This window comes from Oncorhynchus kisutch, linkage group LG13, assembly GCF_002021735.2.
Source record: "Oncorhynchus kisutch isolate 150728-3 linkage group LG13, Okis_V2, whole genome shotgun sequence".
Classification (NCBI taxonomy): Eukaryota; Metazoa; Chordata; class Actinopteri; order Salmoniformes; family Salmonidae; genus Oncorhynchus; species Oncorhynchus kisutch.
In genome coordinates, this window is record NC_034186.2 from 57,251,321 (window position 1) to 57,277,834 (window position 26,514).

A 26,514-nucleotide genomic window follows, 5' to 3' on the forward strand; every position below is an offset into this window, starting at 1 on the left:
ATGAAACCTTTTCAATTGAACATGGCCAGGTTTCATACCCTACTATTTGACATGTGATGATAAGAAAACAAATGTAGAAACTTAGGCCAGTTGGTTCACATCAGGAAGTGCTATAACAGCCTGTGTACACATTATGGTTGGATTTTAACACTCTCAAAAATGTCATTTTAGTGGAAAGGAATTTCTCTTTGGATCTAGACCTGCATACAGGTCTCTACAGCCTTTGACTGACTAACTCAATTCAAGCTGTCTATTCATGTTGGTAGGAATGGCCACTACGAGTAGGAAGCCCGGTCAGCGTTACTGGGTGACAGACTGGGAGACCAATAACAAGCTGCTCATGGACACTGCCGAGCATCAACGCCACCATTCACAGCAGACAAGGCAGGAGGGGCGGGCCCTGAGGCACCAGACAGCCTGTAAGGTACAGAGACGGAGAGACAAGGGACTGTTATGAATGCCTGATGCCAGCCAGCAGGGAATGCATTGACAGAGAGATGACCAACTCATGTTCACCTCCTATACCCCATAATAACAAAGTAATACTGTGTGTGACCGTGGACTCTTCTCCGTCTCTCTGTCAGACACGCTGGGATGAGAGTGACAGCCGAGACAGGCTGGTTGACAGGATCAATGAGGTCACTGAGCAGAAGGACAGACTGCAGTTCTGCGTACAGGCAATGGAGAGAGAGATCAAAGCTCTGACACAGGTCACTAAATACTTGTTATGGCAGGAAATGTGGGAGAACTACTTAATGTTCAAATCAATTTACTAACCAAAAATGTCATCAACACTTATACTGTAGTACGCATGTCACAGAACACAATCTGTCAGTGTCCCTAATTTGTTAACTCTAGGGACCTTCGGGAATCCACTTTCTACTATGCTATTTGTATGCATTGTTGTGTAGTCTGGTGCAGTCTACTCTACCCAAATCCTACCCGTATTAAGTAAGATAATCATAATCTAATTATGCCTGAGGGGTGTTATTTTTGTTCTTTCTGGAAGTATGTGTGTTGGTTGACAATGAATGATAGAACACATGTTTAATCATCTAGCAGATCGTCCTTGGGCGTTTAATACAAACTGTATTGTCAACCCGGTCTGTCTCTCTGTCTCTCTCCCAGGTGAAGGAAGAGACGGAGAGGGCCCTGGCGGAAACGACCGTGCCCCTGGAAGTGGTAGTGGAGTGTCTGACCCAGAGAGAGGGCCGGAAGGGGAGCGAGTTGGTCAGTGACCCCCTGGAGGGCCAGCTGAAGAGGGAGGCCCAGATGATTGACACCATGCAGCAAGAGCTGCAGCAGCACATCAGCAAGGCCTTCGAGCAGCTCTGGTAAGACAGGATAGAGATTTAACTGCCGAAGGTCTTTGGTTGTGTCTCGGGATATGGTTTAATTGATCCATGGAACATAAAGGGTTTCTATCTAACAGGCAGCTGTGTTGCTCTTAAAAATGAAGGATAATGCAATGTGAAACCGAAACGGGTGGATGGTACTGACAATTGGAGGCATGTGTGTCATCCTGATTTCATTTCACCATTGCTTCATTAAGATGAATTGCAGCAAATTTGACAGGATTCGTTAACATTCCACTGCGTTCTGTAGCCTGTGTGTGCTGATGTATGCATATCATTAGGAATTAGAACACTAGAATGGACATGAACTATCTTATGACAGTGTAAAAGTTAGCCATTTTGGTCAGGAAGTTGGGCAGCCAGTGCTGTGATTAAAATATTGTGAAAACAATCAATTTAGAGATTATCTTCACAGTATGTTTATTAGCTATTTTTTTCAAATTAACTGCCAATATGCCAATATTCCATACAAACAATGCAGTCAATCCACAGCCATACACTGGCTGAAATCAGTTGATGATATTTCAGAGGCTAGTTATACAGAAAATTGGTCTAAAACCTGTGTAAACTGTATTCATAATTATATGACAATATTTTAGGTTGACAATTCTTTTACACAATTTCTGATACATCAGATGCCTTTCTTTTATTTTCCTGCATAAGTAAAAGCAGGAAATGTATCCTGTATGCCTCTACTGCCATTCATTCCATTTGGATTTCTCCCCGACCATAAGGGCTGCCATTATCACACCGTTCTGGAGCTTTGAGGGTTTATGATATATCCCCTCTAGTAATTTAATAGGATCTCCTGATGTATGCTTGCTATAGTTCTATGCGGGTGATAAATCTAATGTCCCTTCTTAGCAATGTAGTGTCAATAAAGTTTATTCCATTTAACTTCAAGCTGTCTCAAGGAAGCCCACCAACAGCTGACCTTTGACCTAACCAACAAGACCGAAGCCCTGGATGTGGACCTATCATGCCTGTCACTCACAGACAGGTCACCTGACATATCTTTCAAGCCTGACCCCACCCATGTACCCACTAGGTAAGGATGGGAGCAGAGTAGTGCCTTGTCAACCTACTGAGTCAACATGTGTAGAATAAAGGAGATGATCACGAGTGAAATTATACTGTATATTTCTAGGATATTTCTAGGAATTTTGTTTTACATAATCGTCACCCCTAAATACTATGTATTGTTGTTCAGATTCCAGAACACTCAATGGCAGACCAATTCTCAGCCTTTACCTAAATCTTGATTTATGTTATTTTGAACCACTAAACCTCAACTGATCCTCTAAACCTGAAACATTTTCTAATTTCTAACACAGTACTTGTAGTGTACAGTACTTACCAATGTATAACTGTGGCTGATTTATTGTTTTGTACCCTGTAGTGCCTCCACACACCAAGAGTGGGAGCAGTTCACCCACTACAACGTGACCCGGGCTGAGGAGGAGATGCAGGCTTCCCTGCAGCTGAGGGAGACGATGATCTCTACAAGGATACAGGTGCTAGAGGACTGATCTAGAATCAGTTTACCCTCCCCAAATCCTAACCTTAACCATTAGAGGTCAAAACACAAGACTGAGCTTCGATCAGTGTCTAGGGGCAACTTAAACCTACTCCTACAAAATAATGTGTGGGTGGAACTATCTGTGTATTGGGGGAGGAGGAGAGCGATACATGTTATTAGTAGCACAGGAAGTCAGGGTCGGGGAATGGAAACTGGGGAAACTGGGGAGGGTGGGGGCTCGTCTGGATGTACGGTCAGAGACCAATTTACGCAGTATGAAAATTGATTCCATAAGGCGTATAGGGCAACTCCCATAACAAACTAATAAAAAAAGGAATGTTTGGTATTTCTAAGTGTTTTTGGACTGTATTTTAATAATATGCTTGCTGCCCATTTCAAACTGTATACGTGCCTGAGGCTGGTCGAGCCAGAGTGGGTACAAATCCTGGCCCATACCCTATTCTGCATCTCCCTCCTTCTGTCTCCCCTCTCATTTCATGCTAGCCCCATTTGAATAGAATGAAAATACTTGAAAAATAAATATATATACCACCGAACAAAAATATTAAAGGAACATGCAACAATTTCAAAGATTTTACTGAGTTCATATAAGGAAATCAGTCAATTGAAATAAATACATTAAGCCCTAATCTATGGATTTCACATGACTGGGAATAAAGATATGCATCTGTTGGTCACAGACACCCTTAAAAAACAAAGTAGGGGCTGGATTAGAAAACCAGTCAGTATCTGGTGTAACCACCATTTGCCTCATGCAGTGTGACATCTCTTTTGCATAGAGCTGATCAGGCTGTTGATTGTGGCCTGTGGAATGTTGTCCCACTCCTCTTCAATGGCTTTGCGAAGTTGCTGTATATTAGTGGGAACTGGAACACGCTGTCGAACATGTCGATCCAGAACATCCCAATTATGCTTGATGGGTGACATGTCTGGTGAGTTTGCAGGCCAGGGAAGAACTGTGAAATTTTCAGCTTCCAGGAATTGTATACAGATCCTGATGACATGGGGCTGTGCATTATCATGCTGAAACATGAGGTGATTGTGGCGGATGAATGGCACAACAATGGGCCTCAGGATGTTGTCACGATATCTCAGTGCATTCAAATTGCCATCGCTAAAATGCAATTGTGTTCGTTGTCCTTAGCTTATGCCTGCCCATACCATAACCCCACTGCCACCATGGGGCACTGTGTTCACAATGTTGACATCAGCAAACCATACACGCTGTCTGCCATCTGCCTGGTACAGTTGAAACTGGGATTTATCTGTGAAGAGCACACTTCTCCACTTCTCCTTCTATGGCCACAACACCGAACTGCAGTCAGGTCAAGAGCCTGGTGAGGACGACGAGCTTCCCTGAGATGGTTTCTGACAGTTTGTGCAGAAATTCTGCGGTTATGCAAACCTACAGTTTCATCAGCTGTCATCAGCTGTCTCAGACCATCCCTCAGGTGAAAAAGCTGGATGTGGAGGTCCTGGGCTACCGTGGTTACACGTCGTGGTCTACGGTTATGAGACAAGTTGGACATACTGCCAAATTCTCGAAAATTACGTTGGCCTCCAATAGAGAAATTACATTGGCTTATGGTGGAGAAATTAACATTCAGTTCTCTAGCAACAGCTCTGGTGGATATTCCTGCAGTCAGCATGCCAATTGCACGCTCCCTCAAAACTTGAGGCATCTGTGGCATTGTGTTGTGTAACAAAACTGCACATTTTAGAGTGGTCTTTCATTGTCCCCAGCACAAGGTGCACCTGTGTAGTGATCATGCTGTTTAATCAGCTTCTTGATATGCCACAATTAAAAAAAAAATATATATATACAGTCAGGTCTGTAATTATTAGCAGCCTTGATAAAGATGAGAAAAAAAGACAGTATAAAATAAATAATACAAGTACTGAGCTATATTGCATGCACATTTTTGGGGTGGAAAATGTATTATTTTATACTAATACAATTGCACAGATATTGAGATTATGTTTAACAACTAATTAAAAAAACTCACAAAGATGGGGTTTAAAATGATTGACACACCTGTTTTCAGTGCTCCAGCACCCTCCCCTTGAGAGGATAACAACACTGAGCCTTTTTCTAAAATGTTTTATGAGATTGGAGACCACGTTGGGAGGGATCTCAGACCATTCCTCCACACAGAATCTTTCCAGATCCTTAATATCCTCCATCTGTGCTTATGGACTGCCCCCTTCAAATCAAACTACAGGTTTTCAATGGGGTTCAAGTCTAATTTCTCCTGTAACTCCCTCTGGATAAGAGCATCTGCTAAATGACTAATGTAAGTCCAGAGACTGAGATGACCATTGAAAAATGTTGATTTTGTGGTCAATTAACCACTTCTTTGTGGATTTTGATTAGTGCTTGGTGTTATTGTCTTGCTGGAAGATCCACTTCCGGCCATGTGTCAGTCTCTTGGCAGAGGAAACAAGGTTTTGGGTTAAAATGTCCTGGTAAAGAGAAAAAGTTAATGATACAACATTATTGACCTTAACAAGGGCCCCAGTACCAGCAAAATAGACCCATAACATCAAAGATCCACCACCATATTTTACCGTAGGTATGAGATACTTTTCTGTATACAGGGCCTTCGGAACGTATTCAGACCCTTTCACTTTTTCCACATTCTGTTACGTTACAGCCGTATTCTAAAATGGGTTAAATAAAATAAAAAATCCTCATCCATCTTCACACAATAGCCCATAATGACAAAGCAAAAACAGGTTTTTAGACATTTTTGCAAATGTATTAAAAGTAAAAACATAAGTATTCAGACCCTTTGTTATGAGACTCGAAATTGAGCTCAGGTGTGTCCTGTTTCCATTTGTCATCTTTGAGATATTTGTACAACTTGATTGGAGTCCACCCATGGTAAATTCAATTGATTGGACATGATTTGGAAGGGCACACTCGTGTGTATATATAAGGTCCCACAGTTGACAGAGCATGTCGGAGCAAAAACCAAGCCATGCGGTCGAAGGAATTGTCCATAGAGCTCCGAGGCAGGATTGTGTCGAGGCACATATCTGGGGAAGGGTACCAAAACATTTATGCAGCAATGAATGTCCCCAAGAACACAGTGGCCTCCATCATTCTTAAATGGAAGAAGTTTGGAACCACCAAGAGTATTCCTAGAGCTGGCCTCACGGCCAAACTGAGCAATCGGGGGAGAAGGCCTGACCAAGAACCCAATGTTCACTCTGACAGAGCTCAAGAGTTCCTCTGTGGAGATGGGAGAACCTTCCAGAAGGATAACCATCTCTGCAGCACTCCACCAATCAGGCCTTTATGGTAGAGTGGCCAGACGGAAGCCACTTCTCAGTAAAAGGCACATGACAGGACAGCCTGCTTGGAGTTTGCCAAAGGCCATGAGAAACAAGCTTTGGTCTGATGAAACCAAGATTGAACTCTTTGGCCTGAATGCCAATGGTCACATCTGGAGGAAACCTTGCACCATTCCTTCAGTGAAGCATGGTTATGGCAGCATCATGCTATGGGGATGTTTTTCAGTGGCAGGAACTGGGAGACTAGTCAGGATCGAGGGAAAGATGAACGGAGCAAAGTACAGAGGGATCCTTGGTGAAAACCTGCTCCAGTGCGCTCAGGACCTCAGACTTCACCTTCCAACAGGACAATGGCCCTAAGCACACAGCCAAGACAACGCAGGAGTGGCTTCGGGATAAGTCTCTGAATGTCCTTGAGTGGCCGGGGCCCAGACTTGAACCTGATTGAACATCTCTGGAGAGACCTGAAAATAGCTGTGCAGCGACGCTCCCCATCCAACCTGACAGAGCTTGAGAGGATCTGTTGAGAAGAATGGGAGTAACTCCCAAAATACAGGTGTGCCAAGCTTGTAGCATCATACAGAAGAAGACTCATGGCTGTAATTGCTGCCATAGGTGCTTCAACAAAGTACTGAGTAAACGGTCTGAATACTTATGTAAATATGATATTTCTGTTTTTTATTTTTAATACATTTGCAAAAAATGTTGCTTTGTCATTATGGGGTATTGAGTGTAGATTGATGAGGATTTGTTTTTTGGTATCCGTTTTAGGAAAGTCTGTAACCTAACAAAATGTGGAAAAAGTTAAGTGGTCTGAATTCTTTCCAAATTCACTGCTTCTGTATATGCTGTATATGTGGCCAAATAGCACTGGATCCAATTCAATTGCCAATGGCGTTCATCAAACTCCAGGCGGTGCTATGGTCAGACGCTACGGTCAAATATTATATACAATATAGCTCAGAATTTGTATTATTTATTTTATACAGTCTGTTTTTGCTCATCTTTATCAAAGGTGCCAATAATTATGGACATGAATGAATTGCAAAGACACCAGCAAGTGGACTTCAGTAACTGTTGTATTGGAATGCTGGTGTCGGGGATTGTTTAAGCTGAGGAGGACATATGGGTTTATTTCAAAGGCATGAGGTAGCACCTGTTTTTTTTGGCTCAGGCTGAAGCGGTGTAAACTGTATCCGAGGAATATCATCCTGATCGATATACAGTACAGAAGCATTCAACAGGAACGGGAGTCTGATCAATAAATGCTGAAGATCATCTTTACGAGGGGATTGTAATGTGTTCCTGAGGGTTGCTGGTATTCTCACTCACACAGTCTGAAGAGGAAATTGTTATCCCCTTTTGAAAACATCATAAGCATGTTTTTGGGATATTTTTGAAGGACATGTTACTTTAAAAAAAAACTGCCATGATTGGCCATTTTCATAAACTGACGTGTATCTGACTAAGTATAGCAAGACGATCCTCTCCAAGAGTGTCTCAGAGTAGGAGTGGTAATCTACTGTAGGATCAGGTCCCCCTGGTCCATATAATCTTATTCATTAGGATCTAAAAGGCAAGACTGATCCTATATAAACCCACCTACTCTGAGACTTTCTGAATACGGGACACATATTCCTTATTACTGCACCATAAGACTCTTATTAATCTCTCTCCTCTGTATGGTGTCTGATGCCCCCATCTCTTATGTCCCTTTAGAGCCAGAATGACCTGGATGGGCAGTGGGTCACCACTGGGTTCAACCTGCGCAAGAGGGCCCACCAGCTCCAGCAGGCCTGCAGTCAGCTGCACTGGCAGCACACGGCTGTGAGTACGGAGTCCTGCTCATTAGGGCGCACAATGGAAAATGTATTTCAATGCAAAATACTGTTTTGACTAAATGTACCACCTTGTATCAAGAGCTAAGCCTTTGAAAGGCTCTTGTTAAGCATTAATGACATGCTTAGCTCTTACACTGGGTCCTTCTCATGCTATACATCCACTAAACCCATTAGACCTCCCTCCCCCCGTCTCTCTGAGACGCACTGACCTAAAGCTGCTCTCTCCACCCTTCAGCTGATCTCCCTTCTAATCAGAGCAGCACAGCCATTTTCCTTTGTTAGCGCTCCTCTGGGCCCTATCCATCTCCATAGACATGAATACATATAGTCCTGGTAAGGAAGTCCACTCCAGAGGCAATAACAATAGCCGTGTCTGGAATGCACAGGGTGGGATTATATAAGACTGGGGTCAATGCAGGGAAGGCAGATCGCCTAGGTTTCTCATGAATGTGTTCTGGATCAGTAACATCATATATACCTTAGAGTACAGTAGATCCAAACAAGAAGTGGAATCTATGAATCAGCTATTGTGTGAGAGCTAGAGGCTAGACCAAGAACCATAGAGAGCATAGATGGTGATAAGGTAGTATTGACTAGCATAGAGTTTAGAAAGCAAAGAGTGCAATTCTAGACGGCCCTTCTTAGCTGTTGGAGGTTTCTCAGGCTTCTCAGTGCTAACTCTGTGATCCTTTGGCTCTGTCTGTCCCACCAGACCAGAGAGGAGATCACAGAGCTGTTGAGGGACATCCATCATCTTGAGCAGGAGCTGCTGGCTACAGAGTGTCCCCTGAAACTGGTCCATACCAGGCTGGAGAACAGGAACTCGAGGCCCGGAGTGGACCTCTGCAGAGACCAGGTAGAACCATAATAATAGAATTACTGGAATGCGGAAAAAGCCCCTCAAATCCAGGGCAATTTGACAGTACACTCACTATGAACGCTGGTCCACACGTCAAGGGAAATCGACTTGAATGGCAATGTTCGTTCTACCCATTCTATTTCTATGGTTGATTCTAACTTGTAAAGCAGGAATGGGTATTCTTTGGTCCTGGAGGGTCGTTGTGTGTTCAGACGTTTGTTCTATGAAAGCCTGCGCAGATTGACCCTTCAGAGGACCTGAGTTGTTGTAAAGGTTGATTTTTGTCATGGAAAAGGAGCAGTGTCTCTGTTTGTCATAGTATACTGGACAAAAATATAAACTCAACATGTAAAGTGTTGGTCCCGTGTTTCATGAGCTGATGTAAAATATACCAGAAATGTTCCATGTGCAATCTTTTTTTTCTTTCTCTCAAATGTGTGCATTAGTTTACTTCCTCATTAGTGAGCATTTCTCCTTTTCCAAGACAATCCATCCACCTGACAGGTGTGGCATATCAATAAGCTGATTAAACAGCATGATCGTTTTATTGGGGACAATAAAAGGCCACTCTAAAATGTGTAGTTTTGTCACACACCACAATGCCACAGATGTCTCAAGTTTTGAGGGAGTGTGCAATATGCATGCTGACTGCAGGTTTATCCACCAGAGTTGTTTCCAGAGAATTGAATGTTAATTTCTCTCCCATAAGTAGCCTCCAATGTAGTTGTAGAGAATTTGGCAGTACGTCCAACCGGCCTCACAACCGCAGACCACGTGTAACCTCCTTATCCGGCTTCTTCACCTGCAGGGAGACCAGCCACCTGGACAGCTGATGAAATTGAGGAATATTTATGTCTGTGGGGGAAAACTCATTCTGATTGGCTAGGCCTGGCTTCCCAGTGGATGGGCCTATGCCCACCCATGGCTGCGCCATGCCTTGTCATGTGAAATCCTTAAATGAATGAATTTATTTGAATTGACTGATTTCCTTCTATGAACTCTAAATCAGTAAAATCATTGAAATGATTGCATGTTGCGTTCATATTTTTGTTCAGTATATAATGTGTGCCCATACCATGACTCTGTGATCTCTGTAGGTGCATTCTGGACTGGTGGAAGAGGCTAAGCAGTTGGGAGCCACAATAGAAGCGTTACGGCAGAATCTAGCCAAGTCTAGGTGAGTGTATGTTATTGAGTTGCTATGAAAGTGAGCACGTCATATATCCACCTCGTATCACTCTTTCACAGCATATTGAACATATGATGTGCTCCCTTTCATAGCATATTGCCGTTTAATGTAAGGACCCCCCCACACCATCTAACCCTGTGTTGCTGTTCTGTGACCCTGTGTACCAGGCACTCTCTGCAGTCCCTAGAGGAGCAACAGGCCTGTATGGGTGAGGACCTGTCCAGGAAGCAGGAGGCCCTGGAGCTGGAGCAGCGTAGCGACCACATCCGCCAGCACCTGGAGGTCCTGTCTGAGGCCGAGACAGTCAAGATCATCCCTGGAGTCACTGTCCCCTTCCCCGGCTTCACCAGAGAGATGTTCTGATGAGGTGGACACACACGCACGAACGCAAGCACCCTTTTATTCATGGCTGTAAAGCGTTTTGAAATTCACTACGTATGGAGCGGTTGTACTTTGACTCCAATTCCCTGACTGAATTGTGGATTTACAATAGCGACCAATTTAACTGAAGCCTCACACAGTTTAAAAACGGCTTTTTACTACAAAGAATACACAGCAAAATATATAATATGTTGACAATATAGAAAAATGACAGAATAAGGAATTGTTTTTAAAACAAATCATTTTAGAGCGTTATATAAAAAAAATTCAAGTGTAGTTCAGTACAATGAGAGGCGGAGTAAGAATGTCAAGTGTAGTTCAGTACAATGAGAGGCGGGGTAAGAATGTCAAGTGTAGTTCAGTACAATGAGAGGCGGGGTATGAATGTCAAGTGTAGTTCAGTACAATGAGAGGCGGGGTAAGAATGTCAAGTGTAGTTCAGTACAATGAGAGGCGGGGTAAGAATAATAGCTACTACAAAAATAGGCAACACACTGGGAAAAAGTTGATATTTCCAATTTTAGAACTCGTCAATTGGCCAACAAAGCAGTTCACTTTCCACATTGTTCCAATGCACTGAAAGGTCTTGCTGCTCACAGGGAAGGAAGCTCCTCCCAAAGCGTTTTACACACTTACTGTCCTTTTATGAGTCCATCTTTGAGTTGGGGAGTGTAGCGAAAGTACTTGGGTACTGTAATCAATGGTTCACCATTACTAGTTGTCCTCAAAATGCTCCTGAAGCCTCTCTCCTCTGTTACTGTATCGCCTGTGTCTCCTGAACAGAAACCAACAGAAGCTCTAACATGTGTAAATACAACCACACACTGAACATTTTTTATATTGTAGTCATTTAGCAGACACTCTTATCCAGAGTGACTTACAGGAGCAATTAGGGTTAAGTGCCTTGCTCAAGGGCACATCGGCATATTTTTCACTTAGTCGGCTCAGGGATTCGAACCAGAGATCTTAACTGCTAGGCTACCTACCGCCCATATACTGCACTGATAGAATAAACAAAATAATTGTAATATCAACTGACAATGTCAAGCGTGCAATGCCTTGATGTGATATCGTAGCTTCCCATTTTGAGTTATCTATCCCTTTTATTTTATTTTTTTACATTTCTTTTATCTTTTCCCTTCTGCCGTCTGTCAGCAACCTCTGATTCCTTGCTATATACGGCGCTTTTATCTTCCATTACGTACCGTAGCTCAAAATGAAATGTGTATCTGCACTGTGTGACTGTCAGTGTGTGTGACCGTGCCTCCACAGTAGAAAGCTAGCACTGCTCCACACACCAGCAGGATGATGAGCGAGACCACCGCCACCGTGGTCCTTTTGCCCTCTCTCTCACACGGCTCTGACGGACCAGACGGGACAAGGTCACGACCAAACAATATGGGAAAATGTTATGGTGTCCATAGGACAGCCTCTGTGTCACTCAGACTTGGCTCTCGAAATATAGACCGTGTACATATTAGCCCGAAAGCTACATAGGGCACGCCACTCACACCCACGGAGAAGGCTGTACATTCAATGGATATGAACGGTGTGGCGCTAGCTTGGGCGCCGACTGTTTCTGCATTCGACAAGGCCTTTGAGGAAAAGTTACTTACCTGTTCTGTCTGTCAAGGAGATAGGAGATTTCTTAACCATGCTTTGCACTACTATTACATAGAACATTGGTCACCAACCCCGGTCCAGAGACTGACAGACAGATGGAGTTTGTGTAAACTTATGGCTGATTCATAATATAGGGCCAACATGATCCTTTCTAGTACGGTTCCAACAAAAACAGTATGGTGGATGCGTAACCAGGCCATGCCAGTACAGATTGGCTTGGTTTGGCCCTGTAGTATGAATCAGGCATGAGAGACAGATGGAAGACAGTTTGTGTAGAGACTGAGAGACAGATGGGGTTAGTTAGTGTGTGGGGTTCCATACCTGCTGTGTAGGTGGCAGAGCTGTGGCCCAGCTTGTTGCTCACCATGCAAGTGAAGTGACCACAGATGGGTGAGGAGGAGATGAACAGGGTCTTCCCATCAGGCGACATGTGTCCCACAGCATCGGTGATGTCTGCCCGCTCGTGGAGCCGGCTGAATTTAAGGTCTGTCCCCCAGGTCTCCACACAGAACAGGGAGGAGTGGGACGCGTTCACTCTCACTGAGGGGTGGTGCACAGCCTCTGAGAGGAAAGACAAGAGACAGAGAAAAGAGAAGGAGACCAGGTGTGAGAAAAGTGAGATGGAAGTTGCAACTGAAAATTGTCTCAAAGAGGAGAAAGAGAGACAGAGTGGAGAGAGAACAGAGGTTGGTTGTGTTGTGAAGTAACAGGGTGAGTTGAGCGTGTTGTCTACTGAGGCTTGGTGGTGGTGACTTGAGGAGTATGAGGCTGTGAGGAGAAAACAGATCAGAAACTTAGAAAGAAGACATTTGACAGAGACAAATATAGAGCTTGGAACTATTGAAGAGGGATTGCGCGAGACAGTCATTGGACTGATAACCTGAAATATTACCGACTCAAAGTTGAGTGTTGGACTGCAGTGAAGCATACATTTATATTATAAAGACAAAGAATGAGCTTAGGCAGAACTGACCCAACAGTTATTCCTCTATAAGAACATGGGGACAGGAAGGAATGTCTAGGAATGTATTCAAAACAGCAACGTAATCAGAACGTCTGTCAGCTGTATTGTCACATAACTAACACCTCATTATAGTTACATTTAAGTAATAAGTCAGCATAGGTGACATAGAACAACGGTTAAATGTCACAATTTTGATATATTCTAATGACACCATATTGATCGTCGTACCGTACTCCTTGACGATACACTGTGCACAGGTCTTGACGCCAGCCTGGTCAGTGACGGTCACGATGTACACTCTGCTGTCCGCCACGCCAAAGCCCTCCAGCTTCAGTATTGGCCGCTACTGCTCCAGACTCAGACGCCCGTCCAAGCGTTTTTCTTGACCGGGGTACGTAATCAACGTCATTTTCTGGCTCCCACTACCAGGTTATCATGGAGATATTTTCTTTGGGACCGCGGTCGATCTGGACCTAGAGAACTAGACGTCCAGCTGGGAGTACATTGACCGGCTGCGGGGTCTGGAAGTGGACCGACACGCACTGGTACCCACAAGTCACTGGGGACAGAAGCATGATCATGCATGATCATGCGTTATCGTATTGCCTGGGGTGATTGGAAATCAATACCTTACCAACCTTCGATGGAGGCTGACAGAGAGAGAAATTGGAGGAAGGGCTCATTGTATTGGCAAGAGTGGAACGAATGGCCATTTCAATGAGCCTGTCCTCCGATTTAAAATGACACCAGCCTCTACTGATACGGTTGGTTTCTATGCTTTTCATGACTTAACTGACTTGCCTAGTTAAATTAAGTTTAAACAAACATAATAAAAACAGAGTACATGACAGTTCTGCCTGACGTGATGTTTGTCAAGCTTTGTTGTTACATCACATAACCTCTGTGGAAACCTCCATCAAACACAAAGGGAAGTAGACATTTCCTCAGAAGACTCATATTGAAACACACCCTATTGTCTCAATCACCTCAGATGACCAGAGCTGCACGCTCCTTGGCTCGTTCTAGACATGTCAACTCAGCAAAAAAAAGAAACTTCCTCTGCCTCTTATTTTCAATGACGGCCTAGGAACAGTGGGTTAAACTGCCTGTTCAGGGGCAGAACGACAGATTTGTACTTTGTCAGCGTTTATTTTCAGAAAACTTAACATGTGTAAATATTTGTATGAACAAAACAAGATTCAACAACTGAGACATAAACTGAACAAGTTCCACAGACATGTGACTAACAGAAATGGAATAATGTGTCCCTGAAACAAAGGGGGGGTGGGGGGGGGGTCAAAATCAAAAGTAACATTATGATGTGGCCACCGGCTGCATTAAGTACTGCAGTGCATCTCCTCCTCATGGACTGCACCAGATTTGCCAGTTCTTGCTGTAAGATGTTACCCCACTCTTCCACCAAGGCACCTGCAAGTTCCCGGACATTTCTGGGGCAATGGCCCTAGCCCTCACCCTCCGATCCAACAGGTCCCAGATGTGCTCAATGGGATTGAGATCCGGGCTCTTCGCTGGCCATGGCAGAACACTGACATTCCTGTCTTGCAGGAAATCACGCACAGAACGAGCAGTATGGCTGGTGGCATTGTCATGCTGGAGGGTCATGTCAGGATGAGCCTGCAGGAAGGGTAACACATGAGGGAGGAGGATGTCTTCCCTGTAACGCAAAGCTTTGAGATTGCCTGCAATAAAAACAAGCTCAGTCCGATGATGCCTATGGGTTTGTGCCCATAGGCTACGACATTGCCATTGATGTCTGGTGAGGACCTGCCTTACAGCAGGCCTACAGCCCTCAATCCAGCCTCTCAGCCTTTTGCGGACAGTCTGATCACTGATGGAGGGATTGTGCATTCCTGGTGTAACCTGGGCAGTTGTTGTTGCCATCCTGTACCTGTCCCGCAGGTGTGATGTTCGGATGTACCGATCCTGTGCAGGTGTTGTTACACGTGGTCTGCCACTGCGAGGATGATCAGCAGTCCATCCTGTCTCCCTGTAGCGCTTTCTTAGGCGTCTCACAGTATGGACATTGCAATTTATTGCCCTGGCCACATCTGCAGTCCTCATTCCTCCTTGCAGCATGCTTAAGGCAAGTTCACGCAGATGAGTAAGGACCCTGGGCATCTTTTTTTTTTGTATGTGTTTTTCAGAGTCAGTAGAAAGGCCTCTTTAGTGTCCTAAGTTTTCTTAACTGTGACCTTAATTGCCTACCGTCTGTAAGCTGTTAGTGTCTTAACGACTGTTCCACAGGTGCATGTTCATTAATTGTTTATGGTTCATTAAACCAGCATGGGAAACTGTGTTTAAACCCTTTACAATGAAGATCTGTGAAGTTATTTGGATTTTACTAATTATCTTTGAAATACAGGGTCCTGAAAAAGTTTTACAATAGTACAGTATTCCTTGGTTTTGAACTCAAACCGTTTTCTTTCAAAAGTGTGGTGCAAGCAACTACGACATAGGTTGAGTGTGCACTGAAGACAGTGTATCACACACAAACCGAAAAACTTGAGAATCAATGTTCATGTAATCTCGACACCCAGAACCAAATGTTAAGGCTGTCACGTGAGACTACTGATAACATATCAGTTCAATACTAATATGGCAAATACAACATACACAAATGGTCAAATAGAGCAGTCAAATACACTGCACCTGGTTGCACCAATACACTTAGATACAGTAGTGCGACATTTTTACGTAGTGTATCATGTTGCACAGAAGCACTTACACAAGAGCAGAAGTAGCAAAGAGAGGCTCCAGGAGAGGCAGTGTTGCAGCCTCATGGCACCTGAAAGAGAGAGAGAGAGCAGGAAAGAGAGAGAATAACAGACAGTCTGAGAGTCTGAGAGGACGTTTGTCTTGGATGGTTCCCGTGACTTCTCTGATAAGAGACCCAGTTTTCCAAAGATGAGGTCATTGTTTCACTTCCTTTTCAAAGTCTGACTTAGTAGTTTGCCTTAAGTAACCGGTCTATATTTATGCTTAGGCAATGACTTGCACTGGAGTAAAGTCAGCAGCAGTTTGAAATGCACTTACAGTGCCTTGCGAAAGTATTCGGCCCCCTTGAACTTTGCGACCTTTTGCCACATTTCAGGCTTCAAACATAAAGATATAAAACTGTATTTTTTTGTGAAGAATCAACAACAAGTGGGACACAATCATGAAGTGGAACGACATTTATTGGATATTTCAAACTTTTTAACAAATCAAAAACTGAAAAATTGGGCGTGCACCTGTACTGACCTCGCCTTCTGGATGATAGCGGAGTGAACAGGCAGTGGCTTGGTGGTTGTTGTCCTTGAGGTTCTTTTTGGCCTTCCTGTGACATTAGGTGCTGTAGGTGTTCTGGAGGGCAGGTAGTTTCAAATCAAATCAAAGTTTATTTGTCACGTGTGCCGAATACAGTGAAATGCTTATTTACAGACTCTAAACAATAGTGCAAAAAAGGTGTTGGGTGAACAATAGATAAGTAAAGAAATAAAACAACAGTAAAAAGACAGGCTATATACAGTAGCGAGGCTATAAAGGTAGCGAGGCTACATACAGACACCGGTTAGTCAGGCTGATTGCGGTAGTAGGTACATGTAGATATGGTTAGAGTGACTATGCATATATGATGAACAGAGAGTAGCAGTAGTGTAAAAGAGGGGTTGGTGGGTGGGACACAATGCAGATAGCCCGCTTAAACAATATGTGGGAGCAGAGGTTGGTCGGGCCAATTGATGTAGTATGTACATGAATGTTGATGCGGTAGCACAAAAAGGGGCTCTGAGGACACCTCCTTCGCTGGATCAGCACACACCATCATCACCGGCTCCTTCTCTTGAGTGGGGGCCGGGTAACTGGCCCCCTGAAGGGGGAGAGTGCGGGCCATCGACAGAACAAGGAAGAGCTAGACTGGAATTGTGTAATCCAACCAAATTCAAAGTTCAGACATAGAAGTAATATATTGGCTTAGTCCACTATAATCCAAAGCAATAGTATATAAATGGGTTAAACTGATGCAAGAGTTGGGGATAGAGGATGCATCTGTCATTAGTAATGTTTCACAGTAACATGTCAAACTAACCCTTTACAGAAATAGCTCGCCACAAGGTTAGAATATGACTCAGCGCTAAAGCCTACCTGGTCCCGAAAAGAGTATGTAAGGAGAGTGTCTTCCTTAAGAGGGCATGAAAGTGCTACTTGACTTATCACCGACAGACAGCTCGTGATACTTCAACTATCATCAACCTAAAAGGTAATATCTGACTTTCATACTCTAGAACAATTGTACCTCTTGACTTCTGATTTCTGAACAAGACATACTGAGACTGAGACAACTACCCTCCACACTCCTCGTGCTGAATAAATCAACCTCCTAACCGAGGTGGATGAATAGCAACGTGGATGAATAGCAACGGTGGTGTTATACGTTTTTTTTGTCTCGAACCGTTCTCTTCACTAATCAGTAAATCATAGTGCAACTTCTAGTAGGAGAAACGGATACATATCTGACTTTCATACTCTAGAACAAAGTGTTTCTCTTGACTTCTGATTTCTGAACGAGACATACTGAGACAACTACCCTCCACACATCCTCGTGCTGAATAAATCCACCTCCTAACCGAGGTGGGTGAATAGCAACAGTGGTGTTATAAGTAGTTTTTTCTTGTCTCGAACTGTTCTCTTCACTAATCAGTCAATCATAGTAAAAACTTCTAGCAGGAGAAACGGGTACTAAGTGATTGGATAAGCCTCTGGAGAAATTGTGAGTGGAAGAACATACTCTTTGGGGACCAACCAGGTCAACCTACGCTAGGTAATTAACAACTTGTTGTAATACATATATAAGGCATTAATAGTAGTACGTGTTTTGATGATGGTTGATGTTATGGATTAAGGACAAAGAAGAAACTGAAATAACGTGTACAACTGTGTGACTTGCAAACATTGAATTAAAAAGTAGAAACAAGACTCAAAACCACAGGGGAGAGAACGCCTCTGACACTCCCGTTCTAGGGGAACAAGTCTAGTTTCTACACAAAAGACAATTTAAAGGATTGGACAACCAACTCATTTATATTGTAAAAAGAAAAGTTACTCTGTATTAATATTCAAGCACTATTAACCAATGGGTGGAGGCATTAAATCGTAAATCGTTTGTCTAGATACTAAAAGTGATTTTGAACCCTATAAGAGCAATGGCGAGGTGAAGAGTCTACTCTTTGGGAACCCTATAGAGCAACGGCGAGGTGAAGAGTCTACTCTATAAAAGGTAAATAGGGATTCAATCGTAAATCGGCTGGCTACCGATTATATGGTTTATGTCTGGATACAAGAGTCTTTGGGAATCCTATAGAGCAATGGAGAGTTGAAGAGTCTACTCTTTGAGAACTAAAGATGCCTGGTAAAGGTACCACAAGGGAGAGGTACTCTAAGTCTGATTGATATTATCTAAGATCCCGAAACACGCCTAACGGCACCACAAAGGCTAATCTCCGAATAAAAGGGCAGGATACATAACCAGGCCAGTCCGACGTGCCTGTGAGTCACCTGTTAGCCGGGTGACATAAGAACTTGAGTGAGACGACTTGTATCACTCTCGACGGGGGTACCTTAATGGTCTTCTAGCAAAATCTCCTACCGCGACACTGTATAGTTAGTGACTATGCATATATGATAAACAGAGAGTAGCAGCAGTGTAAAAAGAGGGGTTGGGGGGCACACACTGCAAATAGTCCGGGTAGCCATTTGATTACCTGTTCAGGAGTCTTATGGCTTGGGATTGAAAACTGTTGAGAAGCCTTTTTGTCCTAGTTTGCCCCCGATGATGCATTGTGCAGACCGCACCACCCTCTGGTGAGCCCTGCGGTTGTGGGTGGTAGAGTTGCTGTACCAGGCAGTGATACAGCCCGACAGGATTCTCTCAATTGTGCATCTGTAAAAGTTTGTGAGGGTTTTAGGTGACAAACCACATTTCTTCACCACACTGTCTGTGTGGGTGGACCATTTCAGTTTGTCAGTGATATGTACACCGAGGAATTTAAAACTTTACAACTTCTCCACTGCTGTCCCATTGATGTGGATGGGTGGGTACTCCCTCTGCTGTTTCCTAAATTCTACTATCATCTCCCTTGTTTGGTTGACATTGAGTGAGAGGTTATTTTCCTGACACCACACTCTGAGAGCCCTCACCTCCTCCCTGTAGGCTGTCTCGTCGTTGTTGGTTGTAGTGTCTTAACACTTAGTACTTATTTACAGTGCCGTGCGAAAGTATTCGGCCCCCTTGAACTTTGCGACCTTTTGCCACATTTCAGGCTTAAAGATATAAAACTGTATTTTTTTGTGAAGAATCAACAACAAGTGGGACACAATCATGAAGTGGAACGACATTGATTGGATATTTCAAACTTTTTTAACAAATCAAAAACTGAAAAATTGGGCGTGCAAAATTATTCAGCCCCCTTAAGTTAATACTTTGTAGCGCCACCTTTTGCTGCGATTACAGCTGTAAGTCGCTTGGGGTATGTCTCTATCAGTTTTGCACATCGAGAGACTGACATTTTTTTCCACTCCTCCTTGCAAAACAGCTCGAGCTCAGTGAGGTTGGATGGAGAGCATTTGTGAACAGCAGTTTTCAGTTCTTTCCACAGATTCTCGATTGGATTCAGGTCTGGACTTTGACTTGGCCATTCTAACACCTGGATATGTTTATTTTTAAACCATTCCATTGTAGATTTTGCTTTATGTTTTGGATCATTGTCTTGTTGGAAGACAAATCTCCGTCCCAGTCTCAGGTCTTTTGCAGACTCCATCAGGTTTTCTTCCAGAATGGTCCTGTATTTGGCTCCATCCATCGTCCCATCAATTTTAACCATCTTCCCTGTCCCTGCTGAAGAAAAGCAGGCCCAAACCATGATGCTGCCACCACCATGTTTGACAGTGGGGATGGTGTGTTCAGGGTGATGAGCTGTGTTGCTTTTACGCCAAACGTTAAGTTTTGCATTGTTGCCAAAAAGTTCAATTTTGGTTTCATCTGACCAGAGCACCTTCTTCCACATGTTTGGTGTGTCTCCCAGGTGGCTTGTGGCAAACTTTAAATGACACTTTGTATGGATATCTTTAAGAAATGGCTTTCTTCTTGCCACTCTTCCATAAAGGCCAGATTTGTGCAATATACGACTGATTGTTGTCCTATGGACAGAGTCTCCCACCTCAGCTGTAGATCTCTGCAGTTCATCCAGAGTGATCATGGGCCTCTTGGCTGCATCTCTGATCAGTCTTCTCCTTGTATGAGCTGAAAGTTTAGAGGGATGGCCAGGTCTTGGTAGATTTGCAGTGGTCTGATACTCCCATTTCAATATTATCGATTGCACAGTGCTCCTTGGGATGTTTAAAGCTTGGGAAATCTTTTTGTATCCAAATCCGGCTTTAAACTTCTTCACAACAGTATCTCGGACCTGCCTGGTGTGTTCCTTGTTCTTCATGATGCTCTCTGCGCTTTTAACGGACCTCTGAGACTATCACAGTGCAGGTGCATTTATACGGAGACTTGATTACACACAGGTGGATTGTATGTATCATCATTAGTCATTTAGGTCAACATTGGATCATTCAGAGATCCTCACTGAACTTCTGGAGAGAGTTTGCTGCACTGAAAGTAAAGGGGCTGAATAATTTTGCACACCCAATTTTTCAGTTTTTGATTTGTTAAAAAAGTTTGAAATATCCAATAAATGTCGTTCCACTTCATGATTGTGTCCCACTTGTTGTTAATTCTTCACAAAAAATACAGTTTTATATCTTTATGTTTGAAGCCTGAAATGTGGCAAAAGGTCGCAAAGTTCAAGGGGGCCGAATACTTTCGCAAGGCACTGTATATAATAAGAAAGAATCTGAATACAAGCAATTGAACTGGAGCTTCACATTTACTCAAACGAGTTAGTACCAGAATAACATAGAACAACACTGCGCATGACCAAGGGTGCTCCATCCTTAAAGGAGACATCAGTAATTAACAGAACATAACATTGGTAATCAAGTCTACTACTGTTGTGTCATCTGCAAACTTGATGATTGAGTCGGAGGCATGCACGGCCACACAGTCATGTGTGAAAAGTGAGTACAGGAGGAGGCTGAGCACACACCCTTGTGGGGCCGTAGTGTGGAGGATCAGCGAAGTGGAGATGTTGTTTCCTACCTTCACCACCTGGGGGCAGCCCGTCAGGAAGTCCAGGACCCAATTGCACAGAGTGGGGTTGAGACCCATGGGCTCAAGCTTAATGATGATCTTGGAGGGTACTATGGTGTTGAATGCTGAGCTATAGTTAATGAACAGCATTCTTACATAGGTATTCCTCTTGTCCAGATGGGATAGGGTAGTGTGACGGCAATTGCAGCTAGCTGGTCTGCGCATGCTCTGAGGACGCAGCTAGGGATGCCGTCTGGGGCTGGCAGCCTTGCGAGGATTAACACTTTTAAATGTCTTACTCACGTGCCAACTCAGTGGCACTGTGTTGTCCTCAAAGTGGGCAAAGAGTGTGTTTAGCTTGTCTGGCAGCAAGATGGCGGTCTCGGCGACGTGGCTGGTTTTCCTTTTGTAGTCCGTGATTGTCTGAAAAACCCTGCCACGTGTCATGTCTGAGCTGTTGAATTGCGATTCAACTTTGTCTAGATATTGACGTTTTGCATGTTTGATTGCCTTGCTGTTACAGGAATTAAAGGGAACTACTACTCTATTTGTATTCTACCATATTCCCCGTCACCTTGCCAAGGTTAAATGTGGTGGTTCGTGCTTGGAGTAGGCCATTCAAGGAGTTGGTCTGATAGTGCCCTCTAATGTCATAGGTCTCCCCCCTTGCTTGCAGAAACAATAGAGAACAAATGCAGAGGAGCGAAATTGTCCACCACATTCTGAATTAGCTTTTTTGTCCCCCCTCCCCAGTTTTATCATTAGAATGTCATACAAAACGAGGCAACAGTGTTCTTTAGGACCATGCAGACACCTCCAAAAGGTCAGGTAGGATGTTTGGATTTTATATATCCAACTGGATAAAAAAATAAAAAATCCCCCCCTTCTCAAACCAGTTGCAATTTGAAGTGATATTATGAAGAGGAATTTCTAAAAACAAGCCAGTGGATGGCGCTATTAAATAGGTGGTGCTGTGCTTTTCCTCACTCATCCAGACTGCTGTGTTTCCATGTCTCTTCACTGTCTCCTATGGAAGTGTAGCAAAGTGGACGCTTACAAAGATTTCCTTACAGGTTATGAAATGGGTTAAATGCACACATGCGCAGTCACAATAATGTAAAAACAAAAATCCCATTTGCTTTATATCATACATAGGCATCACAAAAGTAGATTTAGGTTCATTTGAACATATTTGTACATGTGCACAATGTAAATGTGATGGCATACAGTACTTTTTAAAAAAAGAAACAAAGACATAATTAGTGAAAATATATGTGTTGACTTCGCAACAATAAATACCACAAATACACCAATAACAAGCACTTTGCTCCCTGCAATAACATCTGCTAAATATGCGTATGTGACCAACTTAATTTGATAAATAGGCATGTCAATATATTGTATTGATGGCGAATAGGGCCACAGCTCTTGATTGGAATGATATTTGGTCTGGTATTGTGACTTGTTGCAACAGAATATTACCGTCTCATATCACTGTGTCCGTATGTGCCAAAGTCTTGTGTAGTGTGTAACAAAGTGTCATAGATGAGACTGATAACGGAACGCGATGGACCTCCTAAAGGTCATGTATTCCCATTCGTCCTCCGCTGTACGCATTTCCTGTTAATAACACACAGCAATGTCAAAAGAGTGCACGTACCAAAAAACAATACCAGGAGTTTATTAATGTGCCAAATGAATGTATTACTGTAAAAGACAAGCCAGGGAGATGTTCTGTAGTCTTACCAGTAGAGAGATCCACATGTGATTAGAAGCAGTATGACGATGCCGAATAGTACACCGCATAGAGTCTTACAGGATTGGTTACTTTGGGATGGTGTTGGAGAGTCTAAGCAACAGCAAAGAAGCATGAAAGACACAAAAAAAACTCAATAGTCATAATGAATAATCATAACGCATGTATACCAGTGACGTAGTGTGTGACACTTGTCCCCAGACTGCTGTTGACAACACAGGTGTAGTTGTGGCCCTTCATTCCGGACACGTCGAGTCTCTTGCCATCTGCAGAGATATTGGCTGTCTGATTGGACAGCTCTACCCCATCCACCAACCAGGAAAACACTGGGCTGTCCCACTGTGCCCTGTCATTGGCCACCTCACACTGGAGCGACAAAGACGCCACAGGAGCAGCAACTAGGCGAGAGGGAGAGAGAGAAGAATTTAGGCAGAACAAATAATGCAAATATAGTTATATTGGTTTTTGCATCCTTACATAGTTCTGCACATAAGGGTAGCCTCGGAACCCAGACGTCACTCACATTGTTCGGAAGGTGAGGTGAAAGCCTGTGACTGAGGCTAATGTCAAGGTTATTTGACTTTTTAGTTTGCACAATATTTGACCCAAACTAAATCTAGGTAGTGACCAGAATTATTGGTGTAGTTGTTTCTCACCAATCTCTCGAACAACTATATTTGCTGATTGCTCGTTCCCCTTCTGGTCAGTCACAGTGATGGTGTAGACTCCATAGTTAGATGATCTTATATTCTCCACCCTAAATAAGGCCCCCTTCTGGTCTAGAGGATTGCCAGGTGCATCTTGGTGATCGGCCAGCCTGACCTGTCCCTGACCCTTCTCAGTCTGTCGTTCCCAAATCACCATGACGATCTTCTCTGTTGGTGTAATCTGGAACTGGGTCCGCAGGACCAGGTCTCTTCCCAGAGCCACATAAAGGAGACCCTTGTTCTGGAAATGCACTGACAGGCATTGGTGCGGGTGGGGCACTGAGGAAAGATAGACAAGGAATTACCGTATGTCTTATGTACACGTTACTGTACCATAGTTATTTTTGCAGGGCAGTATTATAAAAAACAATAACTCACAGAGGGCCAGGATCAGACAAATACGCCAGGCCAGGATGTGCTGTGTTTCCATCACATCTGCAGAGCTATTTAGATTTTACAATGCTGAGGACAAAGAGCGAAAGAGTTTGCAACAGCATTTAAACGTGCACTCTATCACTCCCGTTGTCAGGGGCAGAGGCATATCCCCCTCATGTATTTGAAGGGGCTTTGATGGCAAAATGCTCTTCAAATCAAACAGAAAGCTGTATTTGGATCATTGTTAGCTACTGTATATGCATAAAATGTGTTTCAATGGGCTTGACATATATATTTTTTCACCTTAGAGATGGTTCTGTGGCAACACTACGGTGGAAATTACAAGATTATGTTATAATGCTATTATTGCATCAAATTGTTGTTTTTTTGCACCAGAATAAGGGGTTGTTGGAACACTCATCTGTGTGTGTTCTACTGAGGATGGGCCTCTGGGAGATAACACTGACGGGAGATTTATGATGTCTTTTGGGTGATAAAACCTAAAGAGACTTCATTCCAGAGCATGAGTTAATGTTTCTGTTTTATACGGTACCAGGGAGACATGGCTCCTGTACGGAGATGGGGGGCCAGACACTACTCTCTACACAATAAAAAACATTTTTTTTGTAGCAAATACTGTCTCCTGTGAATTATAAGTATCTTTCATACAAATCTTAACCTTGTGACCCATTCTATACATCTGTTATTCGTCATGTAGGTTGAAAGGGACATATCTTGGCTATAAAATACCTTTCTACTTTTGTCCGCGGGGCTCTCAACGAATCATCTGACGGTGATTCGTCGACCAGCCATCATTATCGTAAAGCACTCAATCTATTCACTTTATGTGTGTGTGTTGTATTGACCTGCTCCCTTATTTATAAGTGGTTAAAGATTTAGCTTAAGTATACCTCTGACTTGTGTGGTGAGTTTCTCTCCTCATTTGATAGTAAAGAAATGAACCACCACAAACTATATAAAACAATACTACGCATTCAGAGCATTTTGAATTGCTATTAAAATATTCAAACTATTCTTGCCTATTTTTAACCTGCTCTGTATTACTGTACAATGGGACACCACATCTATTTATGTGGCGGCATCCTATATTATATAATACTGTTTCCTTTTCCTGTCAATCCCTTCCGTTCATTATTCTGTACCTGATACAAGCAGACATTCTAAACATGGTCAAAAGCCATGGTAACAAGATAATATGCTCAGTTGGCTAGTTAAACCTTGAGCTCACGGTTACTGTTGACTATAACACTTGCCTGAGTAGTGATTCTGTTATAGCACCCCTTTCAACTTGTTGTCATGCCAAAGAATGCCAAATATGACAACTAAAAGCAGCAGCATCCAGGTTATTCAGTAACACAAAAGACAGGTCTTCATAGCTTACCTTTTCATTTGGATATTCTGTAGGATGAACGTACAGGTCAAGCTTGCTGTGTTTCTATTTTCTTGCTTAATGTTTCCTGATTTGAAGGACATCAAACTCTATGCCTACTGGCACTTAAAATAGCTACTGTATGTAAGTGTGTACCTGTTTTTCTTCCCTTCCCACAAGCCAGTATGGCAGGAATGAAGTTTAGCCTGGTGATAAGGGAGTGACTCCGACAGTATCTAGGGGAGTAACAGAACGTGACTCCTACTGTACAGTGTCTCCCTTGTATCAGCTTGTACTCCTGACTGAATAGTCATACATTTGAATTCATCCTTGTTACGGATGTGGTGCAAGGCACACAAATGCCCTTAAAAAAAGGAAACAATTCCACATTCCAGACTTTTGTTAGAACCCTCCTTTGGATGAAACAGTATTTTCAAGACTATCGCTGTTTTCAATTGTCATTCCTACATTCATGTTCAGTGTTGTAAAGTACTTAAGTAGAAATACTTTAAAGTATCTGTATTGGTATCTTTATTTTACTATATATTTTTTTGTCAACATTGACTTTTTACTTCACTACATTCCTAAGGAAAATAATGAACTTTTTACTCTGCACATTTTCCCTGACACCCAAACGTTCTCGTTACATTTTGAATTCTTAGTGAGACAGGAAAATACTCCAATGCACACACTTATGAAGAGGTCATCCCTAATGCCTGACCTGACAGACTCACTAAACACACGCTTCTCTATCCGTGGAAAAAAAGAAAAGAAAATGGTGCTATCTGGTTTGCTTAATATAAGGAATTAGAAATGACTTATACTTTTGATACTTAAGTATATTTTAGCGATTACATTTACTTTTGATACTTAAGTATATTTCAAACCAAATACTTTTAGACTTTTACTCAAGTAGTATTCTACTGGTTGACTTTCACTTTTACTTGAGTTATTCTATTACGAAATCATTACTTTTTACTCAAGTATAACGATAGGGTACTTTTATTGTTGTTGCAGGAAATATATTGAAATTCATACATATCAGT

At 43.0% G+C, this 26,514-nt stretch overlaps 2 protein-coding genes across 3 annotated transcripts; one reads left to right on the forward strand and one right to left on the reverse strand.

Moving 5' to 3' along the window:
• Window positions 1-268: 268 nt before the first annotated feature.
• LOC109901757 (tektin-2-like) lies at window positions 269-10,507 on the forward strand. Its single transcript, XM_020497720.2, has 9 exons — window positions 269-424; window positions 585-710; window positions 1,129-1,334; window positions 2,260-2,403; window positions 2,755-2,869; window positions 7,912-8,019; window positions 8,746-8,889; window positions 9,990-10,069; window positions 10,249-10,507. The coding sequence occupies exons 1-9, from the start codon at window positions 269-271 to the stop codon at window positions 10,442-10,444; spliced, it is 1,275 nt and encodes a 424-aa protein (XP_020353309.1). The 3' UTR covers window positions 10,445-10,507.
• An 11,562-nt stretch (window positions 10,508-22,069) lies between these two features.
• LOC109901484 (uncharacterized) lies at window positions 22,070-25,763 on the reverse strand. Of its 2 annotated transcripts, XR_002256739.2 has the most exons (7): window positions 25,481-25,738; window positions 24,082-24,165; window positions 23,653-23,982; window positions 23,167-23,394; window positions 22,987-23,089; window positions 22,723-22,860; window positions 22,070-22,267 (listed from the first exon to the last, which is right to left on the reverse strand). XR_002256739.2 is itself a non-coding variant. In XM_020497482.2 (6 exons), the coding sequence occupies exons 2-6, from the start codon at window positions 24,131-24,133 to the stop codon at window positions 22,824-22,826; spliced, it is 750 nt and encodes a 249-aa protein (XP_020353071.1). In that variant the 5' UTR covers window positions 24,134-24,165; window positions 25,481-25,763; the 3' UTR covers window positions 22,353-22,823. The 2 variants fall into 2 exon arrangements, 1 of the variants encoding a protein (XP_020353071.1); XM_020497482.2 differs by lacking the exon at window positions 22,070-22,267 and having other exon boundaries at window positions 22,353-22,860; window positions 25,481-25,763.
• Between the last annotated feature and the right edge of the window lie 751 nt (window positions 25,764-26,514).